Raw genomic sequence first — 27,776 nt, forward strand, 5'->3', positions numbered from 1 at the left:
GAGCAGGTATGATTCACAGTGCAGGTGAGTATAGAGAATCTACAATGCTCAGACAACAGCAGTCAGCTTAGTCACAAGTGATTAAAACAAAAATGGGAGGTGGAGTAGGTAGAGGAGATGCCAATTCCAGATTAGGGCATCCCTAGAAGGCCCATTACTGAAATTCATTCAACAAATATTTACTGAGTGCCTAAGTGCCATGCACTAGACATACAGAGAGAACGAGAAAGATAACCATGCTCTTTTGAAGTAAACATGCTTGAGCAGTTTGGGATTGTGGATGCAATACAAACATAATATTAATAGCAACTGTGATTTGTACACATAAGCAAACCCTCCAACCTTCAAAAGGGGTACAAAGAAGATATTTGTTATAAACACTCTATAACTCCAAACTAACTGGAGGAAACCACATTACAGAAAATATGGGAATCAGAATCTGCAACCAAGGACACCTGACTGGCTCAGTCAGTAGAGCATGCAACTCTTGAACTTGGCATTGTAAATTCAAGCCCCACGTTGGGTAGAGAGATTACTTAAAAATAAAACCTAAAAAAAAAAAAAAAAAAAGAATCTGTAACCAAATGTGGTAATATCATAAAGGGATATTAAAACTCTACTATACTGAACAATGAAAAGAGGCTTTAGGAACTAGATAAGGATACAGCAGACTTTAATTAGGTCTACCATAGGTCTTAGTTGAAATAAAACCCTCCTGCTAAATCCAAGAAAGGCAAAAAAGTTGCTATGTAGAGCCACTTCCTTCTAAGTGAGTAAGAGGGCAGATATTATTGAAGGGTCAAGATGTTAGCAAACTTTTTGTGCTGTTTAACAAAGTAGATGGCTGTTTGTAATCCACTGAACAATCTGCTAGGTATTAAATAGGTTAAAGTGGACCTGAGGGTCTTTGTAAAGAAAAATTGGCAAAGATGAATTTTTTTAATTTTTTTTATTTAAGTAACCTCATTTGGGGCTCAAACTCATGAACCCAAGGTCAAGAGTCGCATGCTTTCCTGACTGAACCAGGAGGCCCCACAAAATCAGGTGCCCCACAAAAATGAATTCTTGAGAGTTTTTCAGAATTTGGAGTTTTGGGGACCAATCCTAGAGAAAGGTATGTGTGTGAGACAGAGACAGAATGAATATGAATGAATGCCAAACTCCTCCTCTTTCTATAGTCATCCTCATCTCAGTATGACAACTCCATTCTTCCAGTTGGTCAGGCCAAGCACTGGGAATCATCCTTGACTTCTCTTCCAACCTTACAGCAGATCCTATGGCTCCATCTTCAAGATACGTAATTTCTCACTACCTAGTCCGAGCCACTCTCATCTGTTACCTTAATTATTGTGAAAGCCCCTTTAGCTTTGACTCATGCAATCCATCTTAAATACAGCAGTCCAAATGAACACTTTAAAACCTAAGCCAGATCTTGTCACTTGTCAGCTCAAAGCGTTTCGATGGTGCATTTCACTGTCTATATAATGGCTTACAAGGCCTTATAGTATCTAGCTTTCCATTGCCTCTCTAACCACATATCCTACTACTCTCTGTTCCTCACTTATGTCCATATTAGCTACACTGGCCTCCTTGCTATTTCTCAAACATGCCAGTGTATTCTCACTTCAGAACCTTTGCACTTGTTTCCCGGAATGATCCTGTAAAGTTCTTACCCCAACTATTCTCATGGCTTGTTCTCACCTCTTCCAGATCTTTGCTGAACTGTAATTTCATGAGGCCTTCCTTCCTAGCCATCTTATTTCCAATTTCAAGAGCCTTACCTACACACACACAAAACATCTCTATCCCTCCTTCTCCCCTTTACATTCTCCAAAGTCCTTGTCATCTAACATACGAAGTTCTACTTACTTATTTGTTTCCCCTACAACTACAATCTGTAAGTTCTGTGAGGGAAGAATGTTTGTGGTTTACCGCCATATCCCCATCAGTAAGCGGTACACAGCACTTGATAGGTACTATTTCCTTTTTTTTTTTTTTCAATGTTTTATTTATTTTTGAAGGAGAGAGAGAGAGAGAGAGACAGCATGAGCAGGGGAGGAGCAGAGAGAGAGACACAGAATTGGAAGCAGGCTCCAGGCTCTAAGCTGTCAGCACAGAGCCCAATGCGGGGCTCGAACCCACAAACTGTGAGATCATGACCCGAGCCGAAGTCAGATGCTTAACCGACTAAGCCACCCAGGCACCCCTGATAGGTACTATTTTCTAATGAAGGAATAAATGTAAGGTAGAAAAGTGCCTGAAACTACTCTTCAGAAAAGGTTGATCTAGTATTCAATTTTAACTTGCTTTTATCGCTGTGGCTTTTTGATTACCTGTTGGTTTTGTGTTATGTGAAATGAAGAAAAGGTGCAAAAAGGTAGCACGCATAGGACAGGTGACATAAACCACGAGTTCAGAAATAGGCCCCAGAGCTACAGATTGCAGTGAACACATGCCTCTTATACAGTAAATGCAATCCACAGAAGGGGCTTCAAACTTTCCTCAGAACAATGAAGGATAGAGATCAAGCCATTCTTATTCAGCTATCAAGTGTCATGGAAACCATCATCACATAAACATTAGAAGATGAAGCCTAATTCTATCAATTTGTTTAACAAGCCCTATGAATGGGGATCCAGTTGCACACCACCTTTATATTGATTTATACCTCATCTATTCCCAAGGATGACAGTTGATAGTAACTCTAACAAAGAGAAATCACTAAACTTATGATTTTGTAGTATCATCCATCCTTACATTATTTCTCTTCTCTTCCATTCAAACCAGACCAGAATTCTTAAAATGTCAGCAATTCCCACAAAAGTTTTAGGAGAGGTACAGCAAACAAAAATCCTAAATTGTCTTATTTTAGAAAATGGAAGGATGACCAGAACTCAAGTGATTTTTTTTTCAGAAGTGTACATCATTCTGTTAAATTGATCTTTTTTCCTTGTAGAGTTTACTTATTTTTGAGAGAGAGAGAGAGAGAGAGAGAGAGAGAGAGTGTGTGTGAGTGAGTGGGGGAAGGGCAGAGAGAGGGTCCCAAACAGGCTCTCCACTGTCAGTGTGGAGCCCAAGTCGGGGCTTGAACTCCCAAACCGTGAGATCATGACCTGAGCCAAAATCAAGAGTCCGATGTTTAACAGCCTGAGCCACCCAGGAGGCCCCGCCTTTTAGTTTTTAAACTATAGCTTCCACTAACTTTGTTATAATTTGGGAGTATTTTAGCATAAAATCCTTTCCCTTTAAATGTGTAATTTACATATGTGTGGTTTTACATGTCCCAGAAAGAATATTCACTATCAATTTTTCCAAGCACCACCAAAAATACTTTATTGAGTGAGGGTTTTTTCCCCCTCTGACTACATCATACTACCATACTACCGGGTTCACTGTGACCACCAGATCTTAGGTCCTTCCAATGGACTCAATTCACACAGGATCCTGTGTAGTCAGAAAGTACATACTACTACCAAAACTAAAAACTGTAATCATAACAATAAGTTGACAGTTAAAGACTAATTTGAAGACTTAGGACACATAAACAACAATCAGATAAGTGTTTTATCATTAACATTTATTGATGGGATGGATAAATACATATTGAGAAACATACTTGACAGCAAGATATCAAACTGATAGCCAGACTATAAAATGTATACAACATCCTTTTTTAAATTTTTTAAAAATGTTTTGAATTTTTTTACAAAGAGCCCTTACTGTAATGGTCACTTACATCCTATCAATCACATAACAACAGTAGAGATCCCAGGGGTAGCATCCAGAACTGAGGTGCCCCAAGGAGGACAGAGGCAACAGCAGAATATATGCTGAGAAAGGACTCTTAAGAGCAATACAAAGAAAACAGACAAAAATATTACCACAAAATTGTACCTGAGTGACACAGATTGGTAAAGTATTTTACTTTTTTTTTCTTCTTTGCTCTTTGGTCTGATAAGAAAACGGACAGTTTCAGGTGTGTGGAACAGGATAAGGAAAGGTCAGTTTCAAATCCAGAAACCTAGGTTAACACTAAGTTAGGCTGCCGCATTCTTTTCTTTGGGTGCTTAACCCAGACAGCACTTCCATCTTACGATTTCCAATGTGATCAACCACTAATCAGTTCCGCAGCATTCGACTGAAGAGTTCCTGATAACCTGATGGAGACATACTTGCTCTGGCTTCAATTAGCATGCTGTCAAGCATCCCTCTCCACGCTTAACGTGGCAACGGAAAACCCAAGTCTTTCTCTTCTTTGAATTCAACCATAAATATGCACTCACAAAGGGGAAGAGCAGACACTGCTTTTTAGTAAACATTCATTTTCTTTCCCTCCCTTTTCCAATGCCAAGTTCATATTAAAAACTTTAGAAACATTAAAATGGAAGGGTCTCCCACTTAGAAAATAATTCTCACTCCAGGCCACTCTATCAGGTAGGATTGCAGTACCATGCTTGTTTCAAACTCACACCCACAGAGGAATAAAACGACAAAATAAAACTTGATATTCTGATAGAACATGAACATTTCTTAAACCATCAGGAGCAAAACTCAGTTAAAAGCTGGGTGTTAAAAAGCAGCAACATGGGAAATCTGGGGAGGTATTGAAGTCACTGAAAGCTTAGTGGGACTGCGGAGGGCTTATTTCTCACCATGTGAGGGGTTGCATAGACTGCTTAAATTCTCCTAAACCCAAGAGAATAACATTTGTATCCAACTTCAAGATGTTCTAGAATATCCCTTTTCCTACCATTAGTATCAAAAGAACTTACCAACAAAGAATAATCCTTTTAAAGAAGTGACTTGTTCCCAAGTTCCCACAGTCCCTGTGTTTCTGTGGGAAACACAAAATCCTACCATACTGGGATAAGATCCCTCTAATTGCCTTTGTCCAGAAGCATAGTATGAGGGGTATACATTTTCAATACGGGGAATTAGGTAGCAAAAGTTTAAGGAAATCAAGCACTGATGTTACCATGATTTTATTTCTATACCCTAATCCATTGCTGTTTCCAACTGGAGATTTTAATTTTTTTTTCTATCAACCTTGGTGAAGCCAATAATACATAACTATGACAAAGGATATATTGAATCAAAATACTAAAATCGTTTAAAAAAAAAAAAAAAAGAAGAAACTGAGAGTCTCAGATACTGAAACACATTGATTCATGAGTGAGAAACTTAGATTAAGTCCTACGTATTTTCTAAACCCAAAAAGCATAACTGATATTGCAGAAGACCAATTTAGCTTTAAATTAATGCTTCACTTCAGTCAACAGCAACACAGGTATCTGATTAAAAGCCCTAAGGACATTCCACAGGTGTTTGTTTTTGCCAACATGAGAGTCAAGCAAGGTTTTAGTAATGAGATTTATAGAACTTGAAGCTCCGGGCCTGCTTAACCACCACTTATCCTTTTCATAGTCTAGGTTAAAAGGAGAAAAAAAAACCCATGTTTAACTAGACTAACTTTGGATGTATAAATCCCATTCTCACCCTTTGAAGGTGTGAGCATAGAGAAAACACAGAGTTTAGAAACCACACTACCCTTTGAAGCCTAAGTCTATGTTAATTTGAACAATATGCATGCTAGCTGACAGGCACATCTGCTAACCCAAATCCAGCAGCTTCATGCAGAGCACATAGGACATTCATGACATATGGACAGATCTAAAAGCAAACACTGTAGGTATCTTAAAACAGTATCAGGAGGCAGTAATATAGAAGTCTTTAAACTGACCTATATCAGCAATGATCTACTAGTGCAAACGCCAGACTACACAGCAGAAAGCAGCCCTCAGGCTCTAAAAAGCACTTTTTCTAGTTTACTCCTGACAAAAGGTCTAAGGAACTAACTACAGACTGCCATGGAGAACGGCTCGGAGGCCAAACGGATATGTATGCCTCTGTGGTGAAGGGAGTGCATATGATTAGAAAATATGTGGCATTTGATGAGAAAAACTGAACACTGTAAAAGGTATTTTCATAATCAAATCAGTGATCAATTCCACCAAGACACAAATCCAAACTAAATAAACTTTTGGGAAGGTCAGGAAGGAGAGCAGACTCCACCAAACAAAATCTAAACAAATAGCCTAGATTTAGTAAGCACATCATAAATCTACCAATTACATAGCACAACACAGAAAATATCAAGGAGAAAGAGGAAAATGCCATCTGTAAAAACGAAGTAACATTCCAAGTCAAAAAGTATTACTGGTTTATAGATCAGCAGAGAGCTCATTTTACACAGCAATGGCAGGCACTCTAGACAGTTCAAATATGCAGAGATACAGGACACTAATTCACCTTAAAGTTTACTGTACAAATTCCTTCCTACATTAGGCCAGTGCATCAACAATTCCAATTGCCTCGGTTTTCTCCCCAATCTGTTCCTGGCAAGCAGCAGCACATGTACAACTCCTGTCTCCCTATGACTTCCAATGAAAAATATTCAATTTCTCTATAAAGAATATTTGGTAAAGGAAGCTGCGTTAAAAACAAGAAGACAAATTCAAATTGCATCATCTTTTCCATAGCAAGAAATACCATGAAGACCAAAGACTATCACATCAAATAATCTGTGGCTTGGTGGCATTTTCAGTTGCACAACTTGGCTTAGAATGCTTTCTAGCCCCTTGAAAAATTTTTTTCCTCAGCAAAAGTGCTGAGTGCTAGGATCCTGAATACCACTAATCCTGAAATCTGGGATAGTCAAACACCCATAAGAATAGGACTCCTAATCCATTTTTTTTTTAAATTCTTAGAAACCTGAAAAACCTCTGCCTAGAAGCTAAAGCCACCAAAGATGAACGATCTGTACCTGTGGGCTAGGCTTGCTCGCCCTCATGACACCAGTACTGTTAAATTCACAAGCTCTAATCTCTGAAGTCATATAGGTTTGCAAAAATTAAGGATGCAGCTGTTTCCCTTTAGATATACAGATAAAAAGCAAGTCTTACATTCATAATGTAATTTAAAACACAATATCCTAAAAATACCCAATCACAATTTCATTGTTTTCAGTATCCTCTAGCTCCATGGCTTCTCCCAGAACTATTCTCATATATGGTCTGGGCTTTCATAGGCAGGATATACGGCACATCCCCCTTCCCTTCAAAGACCCTGAGACTGCTCTCACTTGAACACTTTCCCAAAGCCCAACTTGAAAAAAAGACACACCCAATTCTGTAGGGCAGAAGCCAGCCTTGCTCTCCAATCCTTCTTCCGCAACCCCACCTTTGTTCTGCATCAAAAGGAAAAAGGGGGTAAAAGTTTTTATAATGGAGTCCAGAGTCAGGCCACCGGCTACACTTGCCCAAACTAGAATTTAGAAGGCTACCAGTCAATTACAACATAAAGAAATGGGAAAATACCATGTTAAACACATGCCTCTTCCTTCCTTTATGTTCTAAAGGCCACACCGTGTTCTCTCTAGTAGACTGTTGGGAAGTGAAAATGGTGAGGGACAGGGAGGGAAAGATAAAACATGATTTTTAAACACACATACTTAAAAACGCACATACCCACACTTACATACACACTTAAAGGTGTCAACACTTCAAGTGGCCGGAGCCTATCAGAACTCAAGGCCAAAGCCTACCCTCCCATCCCCCCTACACCCCCCCCCACCCTCCAATCCCACCCCCCAGGAGTCATTGCTATGTATCTCATACACACAGCAAAATCCCTATCCCCTCCCCAATGATATAAAAAAAACTAAACAGATAACTTACTTTCTTTAAATTATTTTTAAAAGTCTCTTAAAAGATTTTGACGTTTAAATACTTCCTCTCTTCTGATAATATTAAACACCAAAAGGATCCACAACTGTTTGATAAAACCAACCCTCCATATTTCAGTCCTGGCAAGAAGAGGGAAGACATCAACTCTAATCGATCTAATTAGGAGGTGGAGAGGCCAAGAACAGAGAAAGTACTCTTAATCCTTCACAGCTTAACACATTCTCACCTCTCTAATACCAGTAAAAACTATAATAAAATAGTTAAATTTCTGAGGCAGTAGCTATAACAACCAAGCCCCTCTACCACCCTCCCACCTGCATGTCAATATTCATTTATTCCCTAGTCCAAGAAGGGTGACGTATTTCATGAGGGAAGTAATTTCCTTAGTCCAGAATCAGTAGTTAAAAAAAAAAAAAAGTTGTTTTTATGGAAGTTTTTTTTCTCCTCTTCTTTTTCTTTACTTAGGAAGGGGTGGAAGTGGTGGAGGAGGTTCTGATGGTAAAGGTGGGAGCCGGGGTTTGTCTGTATTGCCAGACCTGGAGGACATTCCACCACCCCGTGGATTCAGATATTCACCATAAGAATGAACAAATTCAAATGCAGGGGGCTGAGTGGGCTGCACACCTTGGGCACTGAGAAGGGAGTGAAGCATATTCACAGTATCTTGATAGTCTATTGTCTGGGTTGTGTTGTGACCATTGGCCCCAGTGGGCCCTTTGTCCAGTTTCATATGAGGAACTCGAGTTTTACAGCTAGGCTGTGTAAAGGGAAGGCCACTTGTGTCTGAGCTATGCCCAGGCAACTGGGCCATTGTAGGAAGAGGAGGGAAGGGGAAATTTATGGAAGAGGATTTAGTACTCTTGGCAATCTTGGCTGGATGATCAAACACTGCCCCTCCAGTCTCTTCAGAGGGGCCCCTTTTACGAGTAGAACTGGAAGAGGAGAAAGAACTAGACAAGCTATAGGGTTTGTGTGCTAAGGTGCTTGTCTGGCTACTATGTTTTGGATCACCTGGACGTTTGTTCCCAGTACCAGCTGGAAGCTGTGAGTGAGAGTGCTTGTGTGAGTGGTGATTATGATGATGATGATGATTAGATGGGTGGGTCTTGTGCTTTTCTTTGTGCTCTCGGCTCTTTGTGACACTGTCCTCTACAGAATTGTGCTTGTCAGCTGCAGCATGGACTTTAATGCGCATTTTTATCTCCTCTGGTTTTGAAGAGGCAGCTTTATCTCCACTTGCCACTGGGATTCTCATTTTGAGAGCTGCTTTGTCAGCTTTTTCCAGAAAAGGCCGCTCAGGGTTTTCTGAGCCCTCTACGGGCATTTTCAGAATGACCGAAGAATGGCTATCATGGTGTGACAGGAGATTCTGGGCAGCATATGCATACTGTGACTTCACATTGGCCTCCATGTTCTCTAATTGCCTCTTTTGGGCAGCCAACTCTTCTGCATGCTTTGCACGGTATTCTTTCAGAGACACTTTAGCTGATGGCACACTCTTACTATTTTGCTTCTGGGAAATAAATGTATTCGAACCATCCTGTTGCAAAGAATGATCAACTCCTATAAGTGCTAAATTCTCACTAGTCCGATGACCCTGAGCAGGTTCCAGTTTAAAAGGGGGTTGGGAGGACAGCCAACGTTCGCCCTGCAACATCTCCACATTGCTTAAGTTGCTGGATGACTCTTCAGTGGCTGGAAGGGAAGGCACTGAACTTGTGGTAGAAGAAGTTGACATGCTCATTAAACCTGCGATAGTTGTGTCTGAAGAGCTCTGGGAAATCATATTGAGAATTGTCTGCTCCGAAGTGTTTTCATCTGTTCCTCGATCATCTGCTTTTGTTTTCTTGGCAGCCTGGCATGCCTAGAATGAAGCAGATGACATCTCTTCACTTCAGGAAATTTACAAAATGGAAAACAAAAACAAATAAGCACAAGCTAAAATAAGAAGACTGTGCTTGCTGCAACACTGGAAGTTTCAGATACTGCACAGGCAGTTGGCTACTCTGAGATCAATAATTATAACCACTAGAAGTCAGATTTTAAAAACTTTCAATCAAGAGTCATACAAACAGATCTCAAAGAGATCTCTTTACTCCCATGTTCACTGCAGCACTATTCACAACTGCCAAGATAGGGAAGCAGCCCAAGTGTCCATCCATCGATAGGTGAATGGATAAGCAAAATGTGGTACTTACATACAATGAAATTATGCTTAGCCATAAAAAAAAAAAAAAAGGAGGATTCTGGGAAAATGTCAAGAGTAGAAAGCACCAGGAATCTGTCTCCCTACCTAGAAAACAATTGGACTGGCAGAATCTGTCTGATGTAACTATTCTGGAGTCCATTGAAGGCTTGCAACTTTTGGGGCAAGCCTTGGACAGTAAATTGAGGTTAACTTATATCAGTTTCATCTCTCAGCACATCAGCAACTACCCATCTCCTACCCCAGCCACAATGAAGGCAGTTGTGCACCTGCTCCTGGAATAGCCTGCACACACTTTGGGGAAGCCAGTACCAGCAAAAGACTATCCTACAAATATCAAGCTCTGTGCTTTGACCCCTGATTGCAGCTTCTGACCACAGAGGTACAGACCAAGAGGCAGGCAGCCACTGTTGTTGTGCCTCCCTCCACTGTTGCAAGCTCCTCCCCCTCTGGCTAAAGTAACTTCCAGGGGATCTGAAGCACCTGCATCCTTTCTCCTCTTCATTTTTTGCTTTATTCCCCTTTGGGGAGCCAGACATTAAAGATCAGGACATTAGAAAACTTGGACCACACATTCCCAGGGAAAGGATCAGAAAAGAAGTGAGAATACCTTAAGTTTACACCTCAGGCTGATCATCAGTGACACCATACAAAATCAAATCCACTCCACATCCAAAAACAATAACAAAAACAGAAAACCCTGGGAATCTGATTCTAGAGTTACCACATTATTAGATTCAAATGGCCAGCATTCAACAAAAAAATCACAAAGCATTTAAAGAAACAGGAAAGTATGGCCCATAAGGAAAAAAAATAAATCAACAAAAAATGCCCCTGGAAAAGACCTGATGGCAGATCTACTACACAAAGACTTTAAAATAACTCCCTTAGGGGAGTCTGGGTGGCTCAGTTGGTTGAGCTCCCGACTCTTAATTTCAGCTCAGGTCATGATCTCACGGTTCATGAGTTTGAGCCCCATGAAGGGGGCTCACTCTCTCTCTCTCAAAATAAGTAACATTGTAAAAAATTCAAAAAAAAAAAGTCTATAACTGTGCCTTTGTTTCCTCCAAGATTTAAGAGACTTAATACATTTTAAGGGAAAAAACACAATTATTAGTGTAAAAGCTAGTTATTACTGTAACTTTGGTTTGTAATTCAAATCTTAATTTCTATATAAATTAAGAGCCTAATGCATCTAAAAGGATTATTAGTTTATGTTCTGGGGGCATGCAATGTTTAAAGATACAACTTTGTGACAGCCAACAATCAAAAGATGTGGGGACACAGCTAAAAGGAGGAGTTTTGTATGTATGTTACTGAAGTTAAACCAATATAAATTCAAATTAGTATAACTTTATGATGTTAAATGTAATCCTCATGAGAACCACAAAGAAAATAGCCATAAAATACACACAAAAGGAAATGACAAAAGAATTTAAAATTTTCACTATGGAAAAATCACCTAAAAGAAGACAGTAATGTAAGAAATGAGGGACAAAAAACTATAAGGCATATAGAAAACAAATAGCATAAGCATAATGATATCATTTATAATTACTTTTAAGTGTAAATAGATTAAATTTTTGTCAAAATGCATAAAAGCATATGTCCAACTATATATACGCTCTCTACAAGCAACTGAGATCCTAAGACCCAAACTTGAAAATAGGAGGAGGGAAAAAAATACACCATGCAAACAGTACCCAAGAGACAGCAAGGGTGGCTAGTGGTATACTTTTTTTTTTTTTTTTACGTTCTAACTTTAAGTTTATTTATTTATTTAGAGAAAGAGAGAGAGAGACTGCATGGGTGTGTGAGTGGGGGAGGAGCAAACAGAGAATCCCAAGCAGGCTCCATACTACCAGCTTGGAGCCCAACACAGAGCTCGAACTCACAAACCGTGATATCATGACCTGAGCCAGAAATGAGAGTAGGACACTTAACTAACTGAGCTACCCAGGCACCCCACAAGGGTGGCTACACTAATATAAAACAAATACACTTTAAAACCAAAAAAGTTTTCAAAAAAAAAATAAAAAAGGTTTCAAGAGAAAAGAGCATATGTTAATAATAGGCTCAATACAACAACTATAACTATTATAAACATTTACACACCCAATAAAAGACCATCAAAATACAGGAAGCAAAACCTACAGAATTGAAGGAAGAAATAAGACAGTTTTATACTAATAGGTGCAGACTTCAATACGTACCCAGAACAATGGACAGAACAAGCCAACAAAAGATAAACAGAGAACTTAAAAAATAAACCAACTAGCTCTAACAGACATATATGAACAAACACTCTACCCAACAACACTATAAACATTCTTCTCAAGTACACATAGGGCAATTACCAGGATAGACCATATGTGAGGCCACAAATTAAGTCTCAATAGATTTTTAAAAGACAGATACCATACAAATTAACTTTTTTGACCACAACAGGATAAAGTTAGAAATCAGTAACAAAAGGAAAACTGGAAAATTCACAAAATTGTGGAAATTAAACAGCACTTCTTAAAAATATTTTATTTATTTATTTATTTATTTATTTATTTATTTATTTATTTATTTATTTAAGAGAGAAAAAGAGAGCTCAAGCAGGGGAGGGGCAAAGAGAGAGGGAAACAGAGAATCCCAAGCAGGCTCCGCCCTGCCAGCACGTAGCCCAATGGGGGGCTCAAACCCACAAACCGTGAGATCATGACCTGAGCCAAAACCCAGAGTCAGATGCTTAACTGCCTGTGCCACCCAGGCGCCTCTAAACAGCACTTTTAAACAACCAATGGATCAAAGAAGAAATCAAAGGGGAAACTGGAAAATACTTAGAGATGAATGAAAACAAAAACACAACTATCAAAAGTTATGGGATGGGGGCACCCGGGTGGCTCAGTTGGTTAAGCGTCTGACTTAAGATCATGATCTCATGGCTCGTGAATTCAGGCCCCACACTGGGCTCCATGCCTACCGCTCGGAGCCTGGAGCCTACTTTCGATTCTGTGTCTCCCTCTCTCTGCCCCTCCCCTAATCGCACTCTGTCTCTCCCTCTCAAAAATAAAATAAAACATTAAAAAAATAGTTTTTAAATTTATGGGATGTAGCAAAAGCAGTGCTAAAGGAGAAATTTATAGCTATGAGCACTGACATTTAAAAAACAATAAAGATCTCAAATTAACAAACTAACCTTATAACTTGAGCAACTAGAAAAAAGAACAAACTAAAGCCAAAGCAAGAAGAAAGGAAATACCAAAGATTAGAGCAGAGATAAACAAAACAGAAAACACAATAGAGAAAAATTAATAAAACTAGAAGTTGGCTCTTTGAGAAGATCAAAAAAGTTAAACCTTTATTTAGCTAAATGGTCTGAGAAAAAAACAGAAGACTCAAACCACTAAAATCAGAAATAAAAAGGATTATAAGAGTACTTTGAACAATCATATGCCAACAAATTAGATAATCTAGATGAAATGGACAAATTTCTGGAAACACAAAACCTACCAAGAATAAACCATAAAGTGTAGAAAATCTGAACAGATCTGTCTAGTCAGGAGACTGAATCAATTAAAAAAAAAAAAACTCCCAACAAAGAACAGCCCTGGACCTGATGGCTTCGCTAGTGAATCTTAACAAAACGTTTAGAGTAACACCAATCTTTTTTAAATTTTCCCAAAAATTTGAAGAGGAAGGAACACCTCTCAACTCATTCTATAAGGCCAGCATTACCGTGATATCAAAGCCAGACAAAGACACTACAAGAAAACTAGAGCGCCTAGGTGGCTCAGTCAGTTAAGCGTCTGACTTTGGCTCAGGTCATGATCTCACGGTTCATGAGTTTGAGCCCCGTGTTGGGCTCTGTGCTGACAGCTCAGAACCTGGAGCCTGCTTCAGATTCTGTATCTCTGTCTCTCTCTGACCCTTCCCCACTCTCTCTCTCACAAAAGTAAATAAACATTAAAAAGAAAGAAAGAAAATTATAGACTAATATCCCTTATGAACATTGATGTAATAATTCTCAACAAAATACTAACAAACTCGGGGCGCCTGAGTGGCTCAGTCGGTTAAGTGTCCGACTTCAGCTCAGGTCATGATCTCACGGCTTGTGAGTTTGAGCCCTGCATCTGGCTCTGTGCTGACAGCTCAGAGCCTAGAGCCTCTTCAGATTCTGTGTCTTTCTGTCTCTCTCTGCCCCTCCCCCACTCACACTCTGTCTCTCTCTCTCTCTCTCTGTCTCTCAAAAATAAACATTAAAAAAAAAACCTAACAAACAGAATTTATTAGCAGCATATTAAAAGGATTATACACTACGACCAAAGGGATTCATTTCTGAAATGCATGAATGGTTCAACATACAAAAATCAACCATGCGATACATCACATAAGCACAATAAAGGAAAAAACCACATGATTGTCTAGATACAGAAAAAGCATCTGACAAAATTCAATACCCTTCCATGATAAAAACACCTAACAAAACAGGATTAGAAGGAAACTACCTCAAAAAAAAAAAGCCATATACAAAAAACACACAGCAAATATCACATTCAACAGTGAAAAACTGAAAGCCTTCGGCTAAGATACAGAAAAAGGCAAGGATGCCCACTCCTATTCAACAAAGTACTAGAAGTTCTCATCATAACAACTAGGCAAGAAGTGCATGGGTGGCTCAGTGCGTTGAGCATGTGACTCTTGATTTCAGTTCAGGTCATGATTCCAGTGTCATGGGATCCACACCTGCATCAGGCTCAGCACTGAGTGTGGAACCTGCTTAAGATTCTCTCTCTCTCCCTCTGCCCCTCTCCCCTGCTCACATACACTCACACTTTCTCTCTCACGCTCAAATTAAAAAAATAAAATAAAATAACTAGGCAAGAAAAAGGAGTATTCAAATTGGCAAAAAAGTAAAATTATCTGTTTGCAGATGATATAATCTTGCATAGAAAACACACACACACAAAATAAATGAATTCAGCAAAATAGCAGGATACAAAGTCAACACATAAAATTCAGTTGCATTTCTGTACATGAAGAATCTGTAAAGGAAATAATGAAATAATTCTATTTACAATAGCATCAAAAAAAAAAAAAAAACCGAATGACTAACATAACCAAGGAAGTGAAAAACTTGTACAATTAAAACTGCAAAACACTGTTGAAAGAAATTAAGACATAAATGAAAACTCATCCCATGTTCTAGATTCAAAGATTTAATATTGTTAAAATGTGAATATTATTACTCTAAGTAATTTACAAATTCAATGCAATCCCCACCAAAATCCCAATGTTTTTTGGCAAAATAGAAAAGGCTACCCTAAAATTCATATGGGATCTCTAAAGACCCCAAATAGCTAAAACAATTTGAAAATGAGTAACAAAACTGGAGAATTCACACTTCCTGATTTCAAAACTTACTACAAAGCTACAGTAATCACTGTACAGTAATACATTGTGGTACTGGCATAAAGAGACATACAGACAAATGAACAGAATAGAAAGCCCAGAAATAAATCCATGCAATATATGGCCAAATGATTTCTGCCAAAGGTGCCAAGACCATTTAACGGCAAAAGGATAGTCTTTTCTTTTTTTTTTTAATGTTTATTTTGAGAGAGAGACAGAGCATGAGCAGGGGAGGGACAGAGAGGGACAGAATCCAAAGCAGGCTCCAGGCTCTGACCTGTCAGCAGAGCCCAATGCAGGGCTCAAACCCACGAATCACGAGATCATGACCTGAGCCAAAGTCAGACTCTTAACCAACTGAGCCATCCAGGGGCTACAGGATAGTCATTTCAATAAACAGTGCTAGGAATACTAGATATCCACATGCAAAAAAATGAAACTGTACCCTTGCCTAATACTACATACAAAATTAACTCAAAAATGGATACAGAACTTAAAACTCTTAGAAGAAAACACAGAACAAAAGCTTCACAACAGTGGATTTGGCAACTTCCTGGATATAACATCAATGGCACAGATAACAAAAAGAACAATCTGAACTTCAAAATTTTTTTTTTTTTTTCTAATTAAAAAAATTTAAGAATCACTTCAAAAAATTAAAATTAAAAACAGCAATTCCACTTCTGGGTACATAACCAAAAGAATCAAAAGCAAAGTCTTGAAGAAATACTTGTACATGTTCACAGCAGCATTATTTACAATAGCTAAAATATGGAAGCCACCAAAGTGTCCGTCAACAGATGAATAGTTAAGGAAAATGTGGTACATACACACAATGGAATATAACTCAGCCTTTTAAAAGAAACAAAACTCAGTAAGCTACAACATGGATGAGCCTTGAGAACATTATGCTAAATGAAATAAGCCACAAAAAGATAAATACTGTGGGTGCCTGGGTGGCTCAGTCAGTTGAGCGACTGACTTCAGCTCAGGTCATGGTCTCACGGTTTGTGAGTTCGAGCCCCGCATCAGGGCCTGTGCTGACAGCTTGGAACCTGGAGCCTGCTTCAGATTCTGTGTCTCCCTCTCTCTTTCTGCCCCTCCCCCACTCATTTTCTCTCTCTCTCTCTCTCTCTCTCTCTCTCTCTCTCAGAAATAAACATTAAAAAAAAGATAAATACTGTATGATTCCACTTCTATGAGGTACTTACAGTAGTCAAATCATAAAGACAGAGAGCATAATTGTAGTTGTCAATGGCTGGAGTTGGGGGAGGGGGAATAGGTAGTTATTTAATGGGTATAAAGTTCCAGTTTTACAAGATGAATGAAAAGAATTATGGAGGTGAACGGTAATGATGGGTGCACAACGATATGAATATATTTAATACTACTGAGCTATACACTTAAAAATAGTTAAGATGGGGTCCCCTGGGGGCTCAGTCAGTTAAGCGTCTGACTTTGGCTCAAGTCATGATTTCATGGTTTGTGAGTTCAAGCCCCACATCGGCCTCTGTGCTGACAGCTAGCTCAGAGTCTGGAGCCTGTCTTCAGATTCTGGGTCTCCCTCTCTCTGTCCCTCCCCTGCTCGTGCTGTCTCTGTCTCTGTCTCTGTCTCTCTCTCTCTTTCTCCCTCAAAAATAAATGAAACATTAAAATAATTTAAAAAAAATAGTTAAGATGGTAACTTTAATGTTATATGTATTTTACCAAAATTAAAAAGAAAAAAAGATGGAAATCCAGCCATCTGCCATAATATGAACGAACCTGGAAGGCCTTTTGCTGTGAAATATGCTAGACACAGGAAGACAAAAACACTGCATGATCTCACTTATAGGAGAAATCTAAAATAGTTAAACTCATATAGACAAAACAGATAGTGGCCTGGGGGGGAGGAGGAAAACAAGGACATGTTAGTCAAAGGGTACAAAGTGCCAGTTATACAAGGTAAGTCCTAGAGACCCACTATACAACATAATATCTGTAGTTTAACAATATAGTACTGTATATGCGAAAGAAAATCTGCTAAAGGGGTCAATCTCGTTAGGTGTTCTATCACCTGCCAAAAAAGTTACATTAATCTATACCAATGCTACAGGCAATTAAAAAAATGAATCTGTGCATATCTAAAATCCATTTGTGAACGTCTATGCCTTATGACTGCATAGGACAGCAGTTAGTCCAAAAGCAAATTCCAGAAATATTGGTGAGATGTGATGTGATTACCATGGTGACCTATGTACTCATAAGCCTCCTTTGAATCCTAGGCAAACTCATTTTCTACAATTCACTGAGCTCAGAAGAATGGAATTAAGTTTATCAATCTGGATTTCTGAGAATGCAGGGAACATTTTAAAACAAACTTTCTATCTGACACTAGGGGGAAAAAAGATTCCATTATGCATAAGTAAAACTTTGAAAAATATTTGAAATACAACTTTAGCCTGCAATCTAAATAAAAACAAAGTTCTAAAATCCATTTAAAAAGCAAATAATGTCAGGGTGCCTGGGTGGCTCAGTTGGTTAAGTGTCCAACTTTGGCTCAGGTCGTGATCTCACAGTTCATGAATTCGAGCCCCACATCCATTGGGCTCTGTGCTGACAGCTCAGAGCCTGGAGCCTGCTTCATACTCTGTGTCTCCCTCTCTCTTTACCCCTCCCTGCTCATGCTCTGTCTCTCTCTCAAAAATAAATAAACATTAAAAAAAAAACAAACTTAAAAAGCAAATAATGTCAAAGACAGCATGATACCAGCTCTAACCCTGCAACTCCATCTTTCCTGTACCAGAAGTCAACACTTTATGACTCAGAGAAGCCATACTTTTCCCAAAAGTCTCCACACAGAAAACACTCAACCAATGTTGCTAACTGACTATATCACAGGAGTTGCACAACACAAAACAAATTCTGCTATTACCTACCACCATGGACTTCTGGGCCAGTATCCAAGCTATGAAGCTATCAGTATGTAACTAAGAAAAGGAAAATTCCAAACATGGGGTACATATCCAATTCTGCTATATTCACTGTGCAGTCAAAAGAAAAAAAAATAGTTTTGTACCGCAAGCTGACAGCAAAAATTCTTACCCTCCAATTCCGAATTCGTTTGAGCCTGTTGGGAGTTTTCTCCAGAATCTGTAGAAATTCATGTGTCAGTTCTACAAATGAAATAGAACATTTGAGAAAAACTTAAAGCACAAGTAAAAACCAAGAATAACCTCAACTAACTATTTTCTTCTGAATCAAGTCACTTTGGGCCAGATATGTGACAGATCAAGAGCAAGTGCTTTCAAAGGTCCCTTACTCTAAAACTTACCATCTAAAAGTTCCAAGGTCACAGTGGCGTCAACATACTCCCACCAGTGCTTCCCATCAGTTGAGACTGGGATCTCCCAGTTGGACCACTTGCAAGCCAGATGAATGCAGACACAGGCCACCACAGGAGGTGTGTACTGCAGGCTAAATGTGGTCAAATGCAGGCTGACATCAGAGGGAAGGAAACAAGAGAGTGTCATGAGCTCTCAATTCTGAACCCAAAGTTAAAACTCTCCATTATTTAAAAAGAAAAAAAAAAAAGTTAAAAAAAAAAAACAAAAAACACTGGGGAGTAAAAAGGGCAAGAAATATCCAGTGCTCTGATCCAGCACTCAACATGACTTTCCATTAACCCACCTGCCCACTCAGGTAACATTTCTAAACTTTTTGGCTACACATCACTCAATCCACATACTGACGAAGGACCAGGACCAGGACCAAAACCAAACAGACAAGGAACTCTGTTATTTAAAATAAGAATCTATTAAAATAAGCTTCTTCTGAGAAGAAGCTTAGAACTTAAGGAAAATTGTAAGATTTTGGCTATGTGTAACCCCTAAACCAAATACTTAAAACCCCCTTAAAATTATCTTGTCTCTTGCCAATCACAGGTCTGGTCCACTTATAATAACGAATAGACAATCACTCTCTTAATTGTGAATGTGGCTGATTGATGGTTTACTTCAAAAATGTCTCCTATCAGGCTATAAAAGTGAACTTCTTAGTCCCAGCATCAATAGAAGTTATCTTTGGTTTCCATGAACAATCAATTAGAGATGAGAATGAGCAAATAATTTGGTAATACAAGTTATATATTAATTATTTTAAAGCAAGAAAAAAGAAAATTATTATAACTCTTTACACATATATATGCCCATTTATCTGGAATGGAGGAAGAAAAAGGAAGTCTTTTCATTATCATAATTATTGCAGAATCCTCCAAATTAGATTCTCAGTCACTGTCAATGAACCCCAAGTTTACCTAAACTTACAGAACTATGCTCTTGGATATTTTAAAGAAAGGTAAGACATGCAGAATTGAGTAGGCTACCAAACAATCAGTACTACACAATTATATTACCTTAGCAAGTTAAATAGCATGGAAATTTAAGGTACAGTATGAAAACTGTATAGAAAAATCAACATTTACCAGAGAATTGTCTGTTATCACATTGTTATCAAAGATCCATCCCGGGTCTTTGGGTTCTAGTTTACTAAGTGCCAGACCTGATACCTTTCCACGTACCCCTCAAAAGGTGACAATTCCAACCCAAATAAAGTCCTATCCCAAAATATAAGGGAAAAATATTAAAATATAAACCTGTTGGTTGCCATGAAGTAAGAAGTCTGTGCTAAGTCCTTGCTTGCTAAAAAAAAAGGGGGGGGGGGGAGAGGAGGGAAAAATTATTAGTTCCTTTCATTCTCAACAATTATTTAGTGAACATTTAATATTTCCACGTAGAGAATATCATAACGAATAAGGCAGACAGGGTCCTTGATCACCTGCTATTTAACATTATACCAAAAGTGACACATTAGTTTTTGTGATTACAATAACTATGCTGCTTCCAGACCTAGGAACTCAAGCTTTCTACACACCAAATATTTGGGGTACTTGTTTAAAATGCAATTCCTGGACATCCTCCCTACAGTGTGACTCAGTATGTCTGGAGAAGGATACAAGCATTTTTAATAGGTAACCCAGAAATTCTGATGCAAGAGTTCACTGAGAAATACTGAACTGGAAGATGAACTAATTTGGAGGCAAGATCAGAACCCAGAATACCTTGATATATTTGGTAAAAGTGATTTGTGCTTTAAAAAAAAAAAAAAAAAGGTTTTTAATGGAGTATCCTGTGATTCATACCCCAAATCATCAAATAACATGAATTACTGATATATCATAATCAAGGGGGGAAAAAAAAAACAATGACACATCCCTCTTTCCCCAAAAAACTTCTCTGGGTAAAATAAAGCTTAGTCTTTTCAATATTAGCATGTATCTACCTCTGTTTATAACCTTATCCTTGTTCAAAATAAACCTTCTTATGCTTTCAAAATATAAAGAACTTGGGGAAACTTTGGAAGGCAGCTATGCTCACCACTATACCACCAACGCTGCACAAGAAGTTGGGAAAACTTTGGGAATTTACAGATGAAGCACACATTAGCAAAATATAAAATAAAGCCAATTGTTAGTTTCATCTACAAAATGAAAAGGCACTCCAATGCACAAGTGTCTAGATATTGCTACTACTATTAAACTAAGTAAAAGGAACAAGGTTTCATGCAATTATAGCTACTAGCTTAAATTAGAAAAAAAAAAAGGAAGTCCTGCCAAGGGTTTGTCAATCATGGAAATAAGTCAAATAAACTCTACATGATCCTCTGAGTGGCCTAGGACAATCAACCCTAAAATCAAATTAAGATCACCACTCCCAAGATAACCTTAAACTGCTATTAGATACTCATGATTTGACTTTATAAAATCTGCTCCAGGCTCTGAGAAACATCCTCAAGAGACTAATTCTCTTTAACTGTTCTTAAAAATTTTAAGAACCCAGGGCACCTAGGTAACTCAGTGGGTTAAGCATCCAACTTGGGTTCAAGTCATGACCTTATCGTTTGTGAGTTCAAGCCCCAAATCAGGCTCTGCACTGACAGCACAGAGCCTGCTTCAGATTCTCTGTCTCCCTTTCTCTCTGCTCCTCTCCCACACACATGTTCTTTCTCGTTCTCTCTCAAAAATAAACATTAAAAAAAAAAAAAATCCTCGGGGCACCTGGGTGACTCAGTCAGTTAAGCATCTGACTTCAGCTCAGGTCATGATCCCACCATTGGTGGGTTTGAGTCCCACCAACTCAACTTTAAAATCCCAAGTTAGAGGGGTGCCTGGGTGGCTCAGTCAGTTAAGTATCTGACTTCAACTCAGGTCATAATCTCATGGTTCCTGAGTTCGAGCCCTGCATTGGGCTCTGTGCTGACAGCTCAGAGCCTGGAGCCTGCTTCAGATTCTTTGTCTCCCTCTCTCTCTGCCCCTCCCCCACTTGTGCTCGCTCACACTCTCTCTCTCCCAAATATAAACATTAAAAAAATTTTTTTAATAAAATAAAATCCCAAGTTAGAAACACTCATTTTGATTTAAACCAGGTAGTCCTTTCAATTTAACTTCTAGCTAAATTAGCTGTTATATATCTGTCCACCATAAATAAATCATAGCCATTAAATGGTAAAACAACTTTAGACAACCGTTTCAAGCTGGGATTCCTTACCTCGAACCAGTTGAGTGCACTTTACCACATGTGTATGTGGATGATCAATTGTTAGTTCAAATCCTTTTAAAAAAATAAGATAACTAGTTAAAAGCTAAAGATACTAGAGTCATTTTATACTTCTGAGTCATCATTAAAGGCCTCTCTCATTTTCCTCTCCCAAAAGTGCTGTTCAGAGGCTAAGAGGGTCACACAACATACACAGCATGCTCTTCTCTAAGACATATGATCTTCAATGACACTTATATTTTGAGCTAAGTAATAAAGCTAATGCACTTTTAAGACTCCTGACGAACCAATAATCTCTAAATAGAAAACACTTTTTCTAGGGACAATAGAATATAAGGTTAGAATAAACAGTCATTCAAGTAGTAACTTCTAAAGCTTAACCTTGAGAAAACATTTTAAAACCTATTCCTCTTGGGGCACCTGGGTGGCTCAGTCAGTTAAGCGTCTTGGCTTGGGTCATGATCTCACAGTTGGAGCCCCACGTTGGGCTCTGCGCTGACAGTGTGGGGCCTGCTTAGGATCCTCCGTCTCCCTCTGTCTCTGCCCCTCCCCTGCTCATGCTCTCTTTCTCTCAAAATAAACAAACGAACCAAAAAAAAACCACTCCTTTAAAAAAAATTTTAATAAAATAAAAATAAATTTTAAAAAACTACTACTTTTATCTCAGTTTTGTTCCTTTTCAACATTCTAACTTATAATAATAAGTGGTAATCATTTATTTAACCCCAAATGGTCCTTACCAAAAATACTTAAGGAGAAATTGGTCTATAAAAAAATTTTAGTAAGTTTCTTTTCTTTTGCATATGTAAATAAAATTTTCTAGATACAATTAAAAAATTCTGAGAAATTTACATGATGTAAATTATTCTAAATGGATGACTCAGGCAAATTAAATCTTAGTGGCTTTCACATTAAAACATTAATAAAAATTTATTCCACCAGAAAAATATCATTGTCCCCTAAAATATGTTACTTTGAAGGTAATTTAAAGTAAAAAGCTAATTAACATAAAGTAACTTCAGAGATAAGCTTTGCAGAACTGTGTGTACAGACATGCAATAAAATACAGCTATACCAGTAACTTTCCAACACAACTCAGGAAATCTTCCCTTCCCAGAGAAGAGAAAAATAGCCCAAAAGAACTAAGAAAAAAAATCTTTGTTTCCATATTTGGTAAGCTTTTAAAGGCAGTGTCTCTGATAAAAACAGTAATAGATAATAGCATTATCAGTATTGCCGATCAACCATGATAGCTTGAATTTCTCCACCTCCACTTTGCTAAACACTGACCACCAATTTTAAAAATAAATGCTATTATCTGAATATAATGACAAACATGGGAATGCAAGCTGGTGCAGCCACTCTGGAAAATAGTATGGAGGTTCCTCAAAAAACTAAAAATAGAACTACCCTATGACCCAGCAATTGCACTACTAGGCATTTATCCACAGGATACAGGTGTGCTGTTTCGAAGGGACGCATGCACCCCCATGTTTACAGCAGCACTATCAACAATAGCCAAAGTGTGGAAAGAGCCCAAATGTCCACTGATGGATGAATGGATAAAGAAAACGTGGTATATATATATACAATGGAGTATTACTCAGCATTCAAAAAGAATGAAATCCTGCCATTTGCAACTACATGGATGGAACTGGAGGGTATTATGCTAAGTGAAATTAGTCAGAGAAAGACAAAAATCATATGACTTCACTCATATGAGGACTTTAAGAGACAAAACAGATGAACCTAAGGGAAGGGAAACAAAATTAATATAAAAACAGGGAGGGGGACAAAACAGAAAAGACTCATAAATATGGAGAACAAAATGAGGGTTACTGGAGGGCTTGCAGGAGGGGGGAAGGGCTAAATGGGTAAGGGCCATTAAAGAATCTACTCCTGAAATCACTGTTTCACTATATGCTAATTTGGATGTAAATTTTAAAAAATAAAAAATAAAATTAAAAATATATATAATAATAATAATAGTAATAAAATAAGTATAATGACAAACATCATAAAAATCTGTAAAGGAAAAAGTTCTTTAGTTTCTGCCATTATTTATCAGAGAGTTAAAAACTGGGGGTGCCTGGGTGGCTCATTTGGTTAAGCATTGGACTTCAGCTCAGGTCATGACCTCACAGTTCATGAGTTCCGAGCCCTGCTGACAGCTCAGAGCCTGGAGCCTGCTTCAGAATCTGTGTCTCCCTCTCTCTCTGCCCCTCCCCCACTCACACTCAGTGTATGTGTGTGTCTCTCTCAAAAATAAACATTTAAAAAAACTTTTTTAAAAAATTGACCAACCTTAAAAAGCAAATCATGAACCCAAAATTTAAACACCCTGCTAACTGCTACTCCATAGGTTGGCTATACCTGCACTCTCCACACTCTATAACCTCTATAATTTGCAAAAACCTTCAGTAGAAATTTTCTTCCTGTTTCCTATTTTGCAAATTTTAAAATATTATTTTAAAGAAAAATAATAACTTACCTAAAGTCTGCAGAATTATGCTTTCTAATATCACCAGATCTTGAACTTGTTGCAGGTAAGCCTGCAGGTGAGAAGACAGATAAATTATTCCCCAAAAAGGCACAATATACGAAGTGTAAACAATTCTAACACCCCTTCCAGGGAAACTAAAGCAACAAAAGGCAGGAATGGAGTTAGGAGGTAGAGTAGGAACTAAAATAGAATCCTTGTATCTATTCAGCACAAATTCTCCTCTTAAAAGAAGAAAACAAGTGGTATACTGAGATATAACACTTTATTGATAACTAGCTACAGACAAGGCACCAGAGATTTGGCTCACTTTCAAGAATAATATTTGTGATGCAGACATAGATAATTAAAAATACATCTTTTTCAACATCACCAAAATACATCTGTAGACCCTTCCTATAGTACTATAGGCAATATCAAACATTTGACTACTGATAAACCTTTGAGGTAGATTTCTAAAAATTATAAGAAGAGTTCAAAGGAAAAGGGAATAAACAGAAAAAAACTCTCTCATATTTGTACCAGCCAATACTATAGCCACTATCCACACATGGCTACTGAGCACTTAAAATGTAGCTAAATTTAAATGTGTAATAGAATATACACCAAATTTTGAAGACTTAATTTTTAAAAATGATGCAAATTACCTCATTAATAACATTTTAATATTGATTTTATGCTGATATGATATTTGGTGTTAAATTATATAAAATCATTAAAATTTCTTCTTTTAAATGAATATTCCATTTTTTTAATGAAGATTTTAAATCAAATTCAATGAAATGTCAAAAATTTTTAATTACACATGACTCCCATTATATTTCTATTGGAAAGAATGGTCTAGACCTCTAGGAAAATGAGACTGAGGGAGGAGTTAGATCTATATACCATAGTGAACTTTCCACTTTATGATCCTGAGGAAGTCCAGTAAGGACTTAAACTATGCCAGTTCTCCTCTCCATACAGTGAAGAAAATATCTTCTCCTAAGATTCATCATCTCATGAAAGCACTGGGTGTTGTATGGAAACCAATTTGACAATAAATTATACTTACAAAAAAAAAAAGAAAAGAAAAAAAGGATTCATCATCTCATGAGGAATAGAAACTCAGGTGAGGGGCACCTGGATGGTTTAGTCAGTTAAGCGTCTGATTTTGGCTCAGGTCATGATCTCACGGTTCCTGAGTTTGAGCCCCACATTGGGCTCTGTGCTGACAGCTCAGAGCCTGGAACCGGCTTTGGATTCTGTGCCTCCCTCTCCCTCTCTGCCCCTCCGCCCCTCCCCTGCTCATATGCAGTCTCTCTCTGTCTCTCAAAAATAAATAAACATTAAAAAAATTAAAAAAAAAAAAAAAACTCAGGTGAGAAGATATATAAATACACTTTCAAGGGAAAAAAGTGAGAATTATTTTTTGTTTTACTTTGTTAAAATAAAATTTTGTTTTATTTGGTTAGTTCTATGGACCAGTGTCATTTACTAGTCTAAAGCCAAAAAAAAAAAAAAAAAAAAAAAATGTCCAGGGCAATATAAGTCTTTCAAGAAGGGCTACTGCTGTACCCAGAGAAAATGATGTCAAGACACTGCTATGCAAAACAATTCACATAATTAGGGGCTATTATCAAAATAAAAAGAACCCTCTCAAAAATTACTTTCTCCAATATGAGCAAAACACGCAAATTTATTTGATAAAGGATGACTCATGCATCCATTGTAAGAGACAGAAGTAATCTAGTAACAGAAACCCATAGTTTAAATACTTACAAATGGTCAGACCTCAAAATTTCTCACAACTCATCACTCTCCAACAAGACTTTTTTTAAGTTTATTTTGAGAAAGCGAGAGAGCACACTCTAGAGAGAGCACACAAGCAGGGGAGGGGCAGGGAAAGAAGAAGAGAGAAGTTTCTAGGTAGGTTCCGTGCTGCAAGTGCAGAGCCCAACACGGGGCTTGAACTCACAAACTGTGAGATCATAACCTGAGCCAAAACCAAGAGTTGGACACTCAACCATCTGGCCACCCAGGCACCCCCCACACCCCAAACAGACTACTAAAGCCAGGACAGAGTTTCCCCTCTTTAAAAAATGGAGGGTAAAAAAAAGCTATGTGCACATGCATAGGACAAAGGTCTGATAGAATTATAATCAGTAATATCTTGCTAAGAGGAAGGAAAATGAGCTTTAACTTTTACTTCAAATGATTCTTAAATGTTTGGATTCTTTTTTTTTTTTTTTTTTAAGTTTATTTTTGAGAAAGTGCACCATGAGGGGAGGGACACAGAGACAGGGAGCCGGAAGATCCAAAGCAGGCTCTGCAGTGACAGCAGAGAGCCTGATGCAAGGGCTCGAATTAAGAACTGCAAGGTCATGACCTGAGCGGAAGCCGGTCGCTTAACCAACTGAGCCACACGGGCGCCCCAAATGTTTGGGTTCTTTCATAACAAGCATATAAATCTTTTGTAATTTCTTTAAAAGTTAAAAAAAAAAAAGTAACAGGACTCATTTTTTTAAGAATTCACAACAAAAATATATTTGTAAGAATATTATTCACAATATTATACTGGTAAAAAGTTGGAAATTATGTTAGCAGAGAATGATTATATATGTACATAAGGAAATAAATTATCTCAACACTTAAAGAAAATGGAGAATAAGATGGGAAAATATTTGGGGGGCACCTGGGTGGGTCAGTCAGTTAAGTGACCACCTCTTGTTTCGGTTCAGGTCATGATCTCATGGTTTGGAAGTTTGAGCCTCATGCCAGTCCTTATGCTGACAGTGTAGAGCCTGCTTGGGATTCTCTTTCTCCCTCTCCCTCTGCCCCAATCTCTCACTCTCTCAAAATAAATAAATAAACTTAAAAAATATATATTAAAAAAAGAAAATATCTGGGATAATAATAAGTGAAAAAGACATACAAAGTATGTACGTGTGTGGCTATTCATAGAAAAGCAGCTGGAAATAATGATTCACCTACATATCCGTGGTTCAAATTATATCTAAATAATATATTTTCTTTCTGTTTTCCTGTGTTTTCCAATTTTACTATAATGTATACAATTAACTTTGCCATAAAGTTTCTGATTTTTTGTAAAGGAAAACACTGAAAGTTTAACAGCCCCCATTTGACTTCAGCAAATCAAAGTTACAAAATTAAATTATCATCAAAATAAAGAAAAACAGATATGTGTAATTAATCCCTTACCTCACTCCTAGTATCAGGAAGTGATTCCTGTGGATGGAGACAAGTATGTGCTACCTTGATGACGTGTTCCAATTTTTTTGGTTGCTCCTCTACTTTAGCTGCTAGAAATAAGGCCGCTGGAGCCACAGACT

The 27,776-nt window shown here is 37.9% G+C and overlaps 1 protein-coding gene across 2 annotated transcripts in view; it reads right to left on the reverse strand.

The window, feature by feature from the left end:
- Window positions 1–7,655: 7,655 nt before the first annotated feature.
- The window catches only part of CCNT1 (cyclin T1), a 28,967-nt gene continuing 8,846 nt past the window's right edge, over window positions 7,656–27,776 (reverse strand). The window contains exons 3-9 of one of the 2 annotated variants that reach the window (XM_047868398.1): window positions 27,646–27,774; window positions 24,436–24,496; window positions 21,936–21,998; window positions 19,985–20,030; window positions 18,665–18,828; window positions 18,436–18,506; window positions 7,656–9,609 (exon numbers count right to left, since the gene is read on the reverse strand). In XM_047868398.1, coding sequence (XP_047724354.1) covers window positions 8,203–9,609; window positions 18,436–18,506; window positions 18,665–18,828; window positions 19,985–20,030; window positions 21,936–21,998; window positions 24,436–24,496; window positions 27,646–27,774 — 1,941 coding nt within the window. In that variant the 3' untranslated portion in view covers window positions 7,656–8,202. The remainder of the gene's footprint in view (window positions 9,610–18,435; window positions 18,507–18,664; window positions 18,829–19,984; window positions 20,031–21,935; window positions 21,999–24,435; window positions 24,497–27,645; window positions 27,775–27,776) is intronic. The other variant, XR_007154219.1, reaches the window with a different exon arrangement.

This window comes from Prionailurus viverrinus, chromosome B4 (assembly GCF_022837055.1).
Source record: "Prionailurus viverrinus isolate Anna chromosome B4, UM_Priviv_1.0, whole genome shotgun sequence".
NCBI lineage: Eukaryota > Metazoa > Chordata > Mammalia > Carnivora > Felidae > Prionailurus > Prionailurus viverrinus.